The sequence below is a fragment of the Gossypium arboreum genome, chromosome 4 (genome assembly GCF_025698485.1).
Source record: "Gossypium arboreum isolate Shixiya-1 chromosome 4, ASM2569848v2, whole genome shotgun sequence".
Lineage (NCBI taxonomy): Eukaryota > Viridiplantae > Streptophyta > Magnoliopsida > Malvales > Malvaceae > Gossypium > Gossypium arboreum.
Genome location: NC_069073.1, coordinates 103,488,010 through 103,499,810, shown reverse-complemented (window position 1 = coordinate 103,499,810; position 11,801 = coordinate 103,488,010). Strand labels below are relative to the sequence as shown.

The following is an 11,801-nucleotide window of genomic DNA, read 5'->3' as shown; positions in this document are numbered from 1 at the left end:
TATATTATCTCCAATGAGCAGTGTATATGCCCCAAATTAGCATCTTCAACAGAGAAAATCCAAGTACTTCAAAGAAAAAAAGACCTTAATCTATACACGAACAATGGCAACTTGATTATAAAACTACAACATATCAACGTTTTTTAAACTCGGGGAGGAGAGCAACGTTATAGCGCCCCCATTAGGTGCTATTAACTAAAATCCCATTTCCCATTTAACTGATAAGAACAAACAATAAAAATAGGGAAACATTCATCCATATTCACCTGACTCACCTCTATAAAAACACTACAATTAGTCTAACTTAGCTACAAATTTTCAAATTGGCCAAGTTTTTACATGCTTAGCATTGTATCAGGTTTCACTGCTCGTACTATAACATCAGCCATGCAACTAAACACGAGTACTATAAGAGCCTCGTCCGATGGAGCCTGGCAAGGCGAGAATCCTCTAAACTACACTTTCCCATTATTAATCGTTCAAATCACCTTGGTCCTCTTCTCCAGCCGCTTCCTTGCCTTTCTTTTCAAGCCTCTACATCAGCCTAAAGTCGTTGCCTTATATATTTGTACATTACAATACCATTTTTTTTTTAACTTGTTAGTCTTATTTTACTTTGATGCTAAATTCGCTGATATAATATTTTGAAATTACAAAAAAAAAAAAAAATCTCACTTAGAGTTGTGTAACAAAAAGAAAACATTAAAGTGGACTAATCAATGACAATTTAAAAGTTAAGGTATCAAATTATATAAAAAGTTGAAGTATATAAATTAAATCTTAAATTTGAGTGTAGCACATAGATCGAAATTGAAATTTGCCCATTGTTATATAATATTAAATTTGATCTTAACATAGGGACCAAATTTAAAATTTTTCCATATTTTTATATGATGCCAAAAAAAAAAAAAGGGGGAGAAAAGGGTGACCCACATGTAGGTGAGGGTAAACATAGGGATTAGGATTTAAATTTTACCATTTTTCTTTATAATGTAAAAAGAAAACAAAAGAGAAAGGTGGCCACGTGTAAACTAAAGGTCCAAACAAACACGTTCCTTTTATATACAGGTATACAAATAACATTACATTCTCACAAATCTAGTATTGGTATTAAAATCACCCGGTTTTAATGGCACCTCGTGTTGAGATGGACTATTTGCCTCAATTGCAAATGAATGCTAAACGAAATGCCATGTTGCCAACAGGATGGCTCAGGTATTCCAAGGAACCGAGTTCTGGCTTGTAGCATGCAACAATGTCTTAGCTTAAGAGCACATATGGCGTGGGCTACAACAATGGCAAAGATGAAAGCCATTTTTAATAAAGGAAATCATAGCAACTTAGATCATAATATTTATCACAGAACAATGTCTTAAAAGTTTAAAAACATTAATAATAACCCCCCCCCAAAAAAAAAAAAAAATATATATATATATATATATCAGAGTAACTACTGAAGGTTGGTATAAATCAATTATAACAAAAGGGATGAAAAAAAAGATATATAGTCGGTACATATCAAAAACAATTTTGAATTTCATTTCACAAATAATGTTTTTACTTACAACCAATCCTCTTCCCAATTTGGGCAAATTTAGCATTTTCTGTCCACAGCTTTACAAATATAAACTACTTTCAAACATGAAGATTACGTAAGAAATTACATTAGTAAAATCTTTTGAAAGATAAGAGCAAAACAGAAGAAGAAAAAAAAAACAGGTAAAAGAGTTGCTAAAGATACACTAACTTCACGAAAAGCATTCCCCTTCATTTGGTGATCCAATTCACCAACAATTTTCTTAGCAGCTCTATTAAGTTATATCCAAACCCCGTATGCATTGTCCGAATAGAAATCAATTGTGCGCTTGTGACCCTTTGTTGGTAATTAATATAACTATAACATAATTCAAGTTCAACCTGACTACACACCAAACAATTTCATTTATATATTAGAACGCATATAGAAACTAATAATCTAATACTATATAGGAAATACGAATGAGGATATATATGAGAAATTAACCTTAAAGAAAGCCTCCACCCGACCATGTGGCATCTGATTTTCCATTGTCACCAACAGCTCTTTTATTAGATGCGCCATTATAGAAATTATCATATCCATCATCCTTGGCTTCGTCCCAACCAGCCCAACCATCATTGCTATGAGAAGTCGTCACCTCTGTAGTACCTTCCTTCCTGTTGTCTTTAGTGTCCCAGTCATCCCAAGAACTAGAGGTACAAGAGTTAGAATTCCCACCAGAGGAGGATTGTCCTCCAGAAGTAGAATTCCATCCTTTATTCCCCTGGTTAGAGCCCTGATGATGTCCATTCTTCTCACTTTCATTTTGCGGCCAGTTATCATTTTTCCAGTTCATGCCATCTTTTGCGTACTCCTCAACCTTTTGTGAAGCTAATGCCATGACTCCTTTCACGATCCCCCATGTTCTATGGCCAATCTCAGTTGTCTTTGCAGTGACAACGCTGACAGTTTCGTTAACCTTGGTATCATAGCCAACGTCTTTAACCTGCAAAAAGAAAAGGTGATCATGCCCCAGCATATGTAACTCCAAATCCACATACCATATTTTTATAAATAGAAATACGAGGAAGCAAATCCATCATGTTATACTATAACATCAGCAGCTCAGCCAAATGAAATGCCAAAAAAACAGCAACATGTTTTTGAACATTTAAAAGGGCACAGAAAAAAAAAAAAAAAGCAAACTAGTAGCTAAGTAATCAACTGAATAGTAGGTTAAATGGAGTGAAAGTTATTTTCCTATTTCGTTTGGAGTTTGGAAGATTCGCATTCGAACATAGATAATACAGATTCAACAGCAGAGAATATGTCATAAGTAAATGAAAATGTCAACTTGGAAAACCGTCGTAATAGAACTCAAAATCCAAATTCAAAAAGACAAAAAAAATAAAATAAAATAAATACCTTGGAGGTGAACTCCTTCGTTCCTGCTTGGACAACACTTGCAGCAGATTGGGCTGCGGATGCAGCTACTGATGATAACATCCCAATCCCCTGCACCAAAGACAAATTCAACGAATAACAATAAGTATCTATTATCATAAAAAGAAATCACCAATTTCATAAAAAATTATAAAGAAATAATTTCTTAACCTGAGATACAACGGAGAGCACATCCCCCTGAGAATCATCATTCCTCTGGGTAGGCATAGGACTCGATCCAAACCCAACATATTTCCCTCCTTGAGAAGGTGGTAGTCCTTCAGGCCTAGATTCATTCTCTGCCATCTTCCTCGCAAAAAAGCTGTCCTTGTTAGCCGCCGAAGCCTCCAATTCGGATTTCGTGTATATATCCTCCGTGGACCTCGACCTCATCGGAGCACCCCCATGTTTATTCCCTCCTCTAAAATCAGTCGCCGATTGGTTCCTCCTCATATCATTCGAAGATCTAAAAGAATCGTCATTATCCCAACTATCCCACCCTTCATTATTATTTGCATAATTACTGCCCCTGCTACCTCCACCGCTCAACGGAGGCTTTCTACTACCAGAACCTCCGTTGAGACTCTCTTTCACAACAGGTGGATCCCGCCATGAGCGGCCCTCAGCTAGGGCTTGGATACGATCGCGATAAATACTGGCAGCATTAGAATTATATTTGGTAACGATATCCGTTTCTTTCGGAATCCCGTATTGAGCCAAAAAAGCATTGAGCTCCTCGTTACCGCCCGATTCCATTTTCTTGATTTGTATCTCGGACCATGAATCCATGGTAACGGATCGGACGAATGAAATGTGGACACCTAAGCCACGGTGTTTCCCGGAACATTCTAAGCACATGAAAATACCGTAGGAAACCGAAGCCCATTGGGGATTCTTTTGGTTGCAATCGACGCAAGTTCTGTTACCTGGCTGCGATTGGAGGTCGCGTAACCGTCTCGTTGCCGCCATTTTTGAATCCGATCTAAATCGGATTCGGTGAAAGAAAAAGGAATTAGATCGAAAAAGAATTCAGAGAAATGGGTCTATAAAACAAAATCTAGGAAAATGGTCTAAAAAGAGAAAAAAATGAGAAAAAAAATAACAAAAATAATAATGGGAGGCTAAAATTTATTGGGGAGGAAGGAGATCAGCGACACCGTTAAAACATATTTTAGGGGGGAAAGGTTGAGATTGACTGCTGGTGTGGTGTCCTCTTTGTTGTTGAAATACGCGATTTTGAGGGGGTTTTTTATTATTTAAAACTATAATTAATCCCACTTCGCTAGGGTTTTATTTTTTAAAAAATATTTTAATTAGTTAAAATAAATAATACAATGTAAAATTAAATTTATCATAATTATTTATTCATATTTTATGTATTATATTCTATATGAATTTTTAGAAATATTTTAAATCTTATTTTTAATTTATTTTTTATTTGTAATAGGTAAAAATATTTTGAGATAAATTTCTATACATAAACTATGGTTTAATGTGCAAATTGTATATATGAATTTTGATTTTGTATAACTTTATTCATGAAATTTTAATTTGATCCAATTTTTATAAATTATTAACACGTTATTAATATAACATCTTTTATGTTTATATATTGTATACATAAATAATTATATTTATCTAATATTAAAAAATTGATGTATTTATTTCTTTAAATGTATTTATTTCACATATATAATTGTACCAAATTAAAGTTCATATATAAAATTACACATTAAATCAAAGTTCATGTATAAATTTAAGATCTATCCTATTTAAAATATGCACCCATTATTAAATTATATTATTCAAAATAATATAATTAATATATAAATAGATTTATTTAAAAAATCTTGAACATGTATAAGTACGAATACTAAGTCGACATGTAAATTCAAATCAATTTGTGTGAATAGTTAACTTTCATATATATATATATATATATATAATTTAAAATAAACAACTTGTATAATTTTTTCAAGCAGAGTTTATTTGGTTTGATTCGTAATATATATTTAGTTCACAGATGTAAGATTACTTAAAATAAATTTATTATATTGTCTTTTCTATAAAATTTTTGTTTTTTATTTTGTAAAATCACTTATTTTAATATTTTTAGCCTCAAATTTTTCATAAAATTATAATAACTTAATAAATTAATTTTATTATATTTTGATTTTATCAATGAATTACTATTCAATAATTTATTTATATGGTTGATTGATTATTTTAAATATGAAAAGCGAAAAGAAATTAAAATATTTAGAAAATGCATCAATAAGTGAAATTGGCATCTGAATCTGAATCTTAATTTCCATCATCTCCAACCCTAAAAATAAGAATTACCACAACTTGCATCATTTTCCCTATCGGTAAACAAGCCATAATTGTATTAAATAGGTAAAACACTAAAATATTATTATGAATAATAATATTAATATTATGTCAAGAAAAGATTAATAAAATATTAATCAACCAAAATTTATTACATGTACAGCATAATTACTTTTCTAATTTAACTCGGATTTCACACAAGGAAATGAAGTATATAAAGCAATGAGTTTGGTGACAACAAGTAGTTCAAAAAGCAAGAAAAATGGATTTATCTTCATGCCAATTTTACATATTCTACATCACATATATCTTAATCTATATATATTCATTTAAAACATGAAGTAAATATTTGCTTAAAATTACACCATAGTTTTCTTCTCTCTTTTTTTTTATACAAGCCTTATGTTTGTGCCAAAAGAAAGTATTAAATATTATAATATAATAACAAACTTACTTATCAAATAATTTATGTTTTGTGATTTTTTTTCTTTAAAGTTATTTGAACCAGATAGGATCGATTGGATTAGAAATCGATAGGAGTATCGATTTATAGAAGAGTTCTAAATTAATTGATTCGGTAATCAAGATGATTTAACCAAACAAAAAACAATTGAACCATTTTTTAAGAATTTTTAATTAGTTCAATAAAGGTTAAATTGATAAATCAACGACTTAACTTGTTTGATTACCTATTTGATTTAAAAAACTCTTTTTAAAAAATTTATTTTTGGCATCTCCTTAGACAAAAAACTACAACAAATTAGTATAATCCATGACTTTTGCATGAAACCTCCATTTGCATCCATTTTCAAGGTGTCTTTTTACACATCAAAGACCATATTTTTTCCCCACCTTTTCATACTTCTAGTGTCGCTTAATAGAGTATAATCGCACGACTCTCTTCAATTCTACCTTACCTTACCTTGGAAAATTAAACCTTTCCATAAATCAAGTTCAGGATTCCAAATAATACTTTGGGCTTTGTAGAGCCCCAGTTTCCAAAGCTATCATCATCAACCCTATCAATATTTGTGAATAATAGTTTTTTTGCCTCTTGAGGTGGCGCCTTTAATCGGGTGGCCTCAGTTTCTAACAGTGTTGAAATTTTTTAAATTTAAATTAAGCATTTTTGCACGGTTGAAAAAAGAAAAATTTTAAACTTTTCTCAGCCAATTGTCATGTTGACTAGGAGTTTCATAATATGAAATTCAAAATAATACTGATAATTGATACTTGCCTTTTGTTTTTTCATAGTAGATTGTTAAGTTGTGTATACTTACAAAATTAAAGACATAAGTAAAAATATAAGATTAATATAAAACAACAAATAAGGGTATATCTATATAAACCGGTGATAATTTTATTTCTTTATTAAACAAATAAAATAAAATAAAAATTAAAAGAAGGGGTTAAAATTAAAAATAAGAAGAGATTGTGAAATAAAACAAAATAAAATCAATGGGGAAAAAGCTTCATTTGATTCATAGTTCAATCATCGATGTAAGGATAATTTCAATATCTTTAATAAATTAGTTTGAGTTACTAATTCAACGACTGACAACCAATCTCTTCGTGAAATAACTTTAATTAGATCTTTCAATTCCTTTTGAATCGATATATTATAGGCCCAAAACGAACTTCTTTAACTCAAACTATGGCCAAAATAGTGAAGTTGTACCGTGTGAAAGTCCAAACCACAAAAAATTGTTAAAAATAAACTTTAAATTTTTTTTTCCAATTATTTCCTAAATCAGTAATAAATAGCATATAAGTACAAATAATTAAGAAATCTTATATTGATTACTTGGTGGGAATGAATGGTGGGCATTAACATCAGTAACCAATGTTTCCTTTTCTTGTGTTGGTATGGTTCCAAACCCCTAGATTCATTCTAGTGTTTAGTGGATTGAATGAAGATGTAAACATAATACAATGGTGTACGTATAGATAAAATCTCTAACTATCAACATCCATGATTAGTAAATGAATAATAATGAATCCAAAGGTTCGTCCGAAAAGTGAAAAGATTTTGATAAAATTATAGACTCAAAAAATGAGTTTGAATAAAAAAAATAAGGTCTGCTAAAAAAAGGACCAAGCCTTGAATAAGACATTTTTTTATCTAGATCGACCCTACCTATTCTGAATTCACAAAAGAACAAATAAAATCTGTTATTTTAAATTAAATTTGGTTTGTAAATATCCAACAATAAGATTTTGTCCAAATTTAGAATCAAATTAATGCCAAAAAAGCAGTTTCATATAAAAATTTTCTAAATCCAAAACATAAAATCATAAGAGGCATAAGAGTTCTAGCAAATACAACACATATCCCTTAAAAAAAAGATAGATACCAGCCACCAAATACTCAAATTTAATTTTAATTGATAAACCCTAATTACTATTTAACTTACAACAAATAATATGAAAATGAAGAAACAAACCAGTTGTCCTGACTAGTTTTTAATCAAAATTTAAAAGTAGTTTTGCAACATTTAAAAAATATACGAGAGTTTCTATTTCGAAAAAACGCGACAGTTTTAAGTTAATAATATAGAATTTTATGAAAATCACATTTCATAAAAAAATTTAAAATTTTAAAAAAGATAACTTGAAAATCTGTGATAAAGTCCAAAAAAAAATCTAAGTTTGAGACTCAATTACATATAATAAGAAAGATTATAACACTCTTAGACACCCAAGATCGATATTTTGTCAAAACTTTGAAATTTAAAAAGTTTAAAATTTTGTATTTAATTATGATCCCTTGAAATATTCATATATAATATAACGATTTTAATTTTCAAATGAGTTATAATTTCAAGTAAAATAATTTTCATATTTCTTGATGTCTATTTTCTTAAAATCCAATTTTATAAAAAAAAACTCATATTTCTAGAAACTCTAGTACAGTGATCTACACAACAGGTCCTTTGCTCTTATCGTTGGGACCTTTGTTAGCTTCTTGATCTAAAAGATAAATACATATCCCTATCAGATCATTACACTATCAAAACTTAACATGCATACAAGAATCGGTATCAAACAACCTAGAATTAGGGAGTTTCCTTCCTCACAAGTAGTTCTAATGTCTATGCACGCAATACTATAAACACGTAAATTCTTCGATAATAACCTAAGGGTTTATCAGAAATTACCAAGAAGCTGGTACAAATGTGGGTGCTAACTAAGCACTGTGAACCCTTTCGAAAAAGCTTTCTATGCTAAAACTTTTCAGAAACTTAAAGAGTAATTTAAGGAAGAAGAAAATATAAAGGTGATTCCTGATGGCCAACGATATCCTTATATACTCATGCAATGGAGGTAAGGTTTAGTGGGAAAATTAGATAATTCCACTAACACCCTTGATTTTCGTGATTAAACGCACTTAACATATTAGTTTTTCAATTGGTTTGCTCATTTCTAATTAAACTAATGACATATTTAGGTTCGTCTACTAATACAAGTTGTCTTTCTATATTACGATCTGACTACGTATTACCGCTTAGTTTTAGTTAAACATTTAGATAATCAATGAGCAACATTTACTTCCGTTTTGCTCTGCGTGCAAAAACCATGTGTATAACAGCCCGTTTTTAATAGGGTCAAAAACAGTGGTTTTGGAACCACAATTCCAACAAGTGAGTTAGTAAATATTATTAATTTAATATTTAAAATTATTTAATAAAGTCATACTAAATTTTGGTTAAAAATTTTAACATTTAAATAGTTAATTAAATAAAAGGACTAAATCGTAAAAGCTATAAAAGTTAAATTCTATTAGATAAAGGTAATAAATAGTTAAATTAATAAATGCATAAGGTTTTATGTGGCAATTATACCATAATCAAATGGTTTACATGGTTAGTGCTTTAATTTAGCTAATTCATATGTTATAATTAATAAATTAAAAAAGGTTAAGTTAAAATATAATAAACAAAAGCATGCATTTCAATTTTTTTTATGTTCTTCCCCATAAGCGAATACCATCATTGTTGAGGCCAAGGAGGTTCGGCCAAGCTCTCTCCTTCCCATGTGTATGTATTTGAGGTTCATTTTTAATTATTTTTATGTTTTTGTGATCGTTTTAGCTTAATCTAGTTAATTTGGGGGGTCGTTTTGTAAAGCTGTTAAAATTTTAGGGACCTACCATGATTGAGTTACGTGTATTTTTTAACTTAATTTATTATATTCTTGAGTACAATAGCTAAATAGAAGTTTTTTTATTAAGTGATTTTTAGCAATTTTAATGTTTAGTGATTAAATTGTTTAAATAGTAAAACTTCATATAAATATTGTGAAATGATGATACAAATGGGTTGGTTATGAACCTTATGAAATTCAGCTAGCTGGTATTTTGATTAAATTTGGATAATTTGTAAATTTCAGGTTTTAGGACTAAATTGCATAAAGGTTAAAATGTTAGGGGTAATTCTTTAAATTCACATTGATAAGGGTTATAGGCTTGAATTAATTATGTAATCTATTTGAATTATTTAATTGAATGAAAATTATTATTTAGATCAAGAAATAGGCTAATCGGATTTAAACTGTGGAAAAGCTAAAGTATCGGACTTTTCGTCAACTTTGTTTTTATAACTGTTTTCATCGAGGTAAGTTCTTATAATAGTTAATTTAATTCTTTTGGAATTGTTAAATGTTAATGAATAATTAATTTAGGTAACTTAAATGTTTAATATGTACTATATGTTAAATTGAATTACATTGCCATAATAATCAATTGATGAAATTGTTGATAATGCGGACTACATAAATGTAAGTAAGTATGAAATATTATAATGGAAATGAAGTTCAAGAATAAGGGTATGAAAAGTGTCCCGTTTGAACATTGCGAATACCTAGGATACAAATGACATGTTTTTAAGGGTTATACAATTTTGGGTGCTTGTAACACCCCTAATTCGTCTCCGTCATCAGATTAGGATTACAGAGGGTGTAACATCCCTTACTCGTATTCAACGCCGGAACAGGATACAAGGCATTACTGGACTTACAAAGCGAGCAAACATACAATTCCGGGTCATAAAATTTCACCCAAATTAAAACCATTCGTATTCAATCATAAAGTCCCTAATACGAGCCTACGAGGCCCGAAACATGCTTTGGAAGTGGTTCGGGACTAAATCAATCTCTTAGGAAATTTTTCATAGAACTTAGAAAATTTTTTCTATGAACAGGGGTCATACGCCCATGTGGTTTGGGATACACCTGTGTGGGTAGGCCTTGTGGTCACACACGCCCGTGTCCTTAACCCGTGTAACTCTCTGTTTTGCAATGCATGAACAAATTTATGTCACACGGCCAAGTCACACGCCCGTGTGCTAGGCCGTGTGGTAAATTATATTTTCATAAAATAGGTGCAGACTTTACACGGTCAGGACACATGCCTGTGCCAGGGACACGGTTGAGACACATGCCCATTTCTCTACTTGTGTGCTCAATTCTGAGCATTCTGTTTCTCAAAATTAAGGTGCAGGGGACACACGGCAAGAACACATGCCCATGGGGCAGACTGTGTGTCACACACGGCCTAGACACACACCTGTGTGTCTACCCATGTAGACAAAATAAAGACTATCTACCAAGCCATTTGTCATCCTCATTTACACCTACACACACACAAGTTCAATAGCATAATCCATGGTATGTCTAAGCAACCAAAACATCCATAATCAAGGCTAAATCATATCATTCATTAGGAAAACTTAACATATTTACTATAGCATAATTTACCAATTCAATTCATACCAAACTCACATTCACAAGTATCAACATGAATACTTTCATCATGCATAGATTTTCTAGCATACCAAAGGACCCATATCATCCATTTCACAACAAGTCATTTAACCATAATAAACACATAGCAACCCATTACAAAACAGAAAAACAAGAAGACATTAACACATATACTTATATAAATGTGCTTACAATCATTTTAGCCAAAATAAGCCAATTACATGGCTAAATACCAAATCACTTTAAACAAATATAAGCCAATACATTTGGCCAAATCAAATGACACATATAACAAAATGACCAAGTCCCTATACATGCTATACTCTCAAAATGTTTTAAAATCATCGTTACCTAAAAGACAGTTTGATAGTGTGATGCAACTTCTGACAATCTCTAATCCCAAGCTAGCTTGGTGACACTATAAAACATTGAAAATAAAATGGAGTAAGCTATATAGCTTAGTAAGCTCATATGAAGAAATAAGCAACCTTACCATACATTAATCATGCAAGTAAAATAATATAAGATAACATAATTTACCGTAATCTCATTATCATAATTCACTTCCACCATAGCTTACCTTGAAATCGCCATTTCACGAATTAATAATCATAAGCTTCGAGTACATACCTATAACATCTCGTAATAATTTACACTTATTCTTATCTTTGACATACCCGTGAACCACTCAAAATAATAATGTCAGATACTTGGAATCTTGCACTGTAACGACCTAAAATTTCAGTGA

At 30.7% G+C, this 11,801-nt stretch overlaps 1 protein-coding gene across 3 annotated transcripts; it reads right to left on the bottom strand.

The window, feature by feature from the left end:
* Window positions 1-940: 940 nt before the first annotated feature.
* On the bottom strand, window positions 941-4,224 carry LOC108457862 (probable ADP-ribosylation factor GTPase-activating protein AGD6). 3 transcript variants are annotated; one of them, XM_017757049.2, is made up of 4 exons: window positions 3,134-4,212; window positions 2,945-3,034; window positions 2,024-2,525; window positions 941-1,287 (listed from the first exon to the last, which is right to left on the bottom strand). In XM_017757049.2, the coding sequence occupies exons 1-3, from the start codon at window positions 3,929-3,931 to the stop codon at window positions 2,025-2,027; spliced, it is 1,389 nt and encodes a 462-aa protein (XP_017612538.1). In that variant the 5' UTR covers window positions 3,932-4,212; the 3' UTR covers window positions 941-1,287; window position 2,024. The 3 variants fall into 3 exon arrangements, with proteins under 3 accessions (XP_017612538.1, XP_017612537.1, XP_017612536.1); XM_017757048.2 differs by lacking the exon at window positions 941-1,287 and adding an exon at window positions 1,517-1,917 and having other exon boundaries at window positions 3,134-4,224; XM_017757047.2 differs by lacking the exon at window positions 941-1,287 and adding an exon at window positions 1,517-1,921 and having other exon boundaries at window positions 3,134-4,211.
* Window positions 4,225-11,801: the final 7,577 nt, after the last annotated feature.

Coding starts and splice junctions, on each gene's coding strand:
- LOC108457862 (XM_017757048.2), bottom strand. CDS start 3,931: ATGGCGGCAACGAGACGGTTACGCGACCTCCAATCGCAGCCAGGTAAC. Junction 3,035..3,133: donor TGCTCTCCGTTGTATCTCAG/GTTAAGAAATTA, acceptor TCTTTGGTGCAG/GGGATTGGGATGTTATCATC. Junction 2,526..2,944: donor CGAAGGAGTTCACCTCCAAG/GTATTTATTTTA, acceptor TTCTTTTTGCAG/GTTAAAGACGTTGGCTATGA.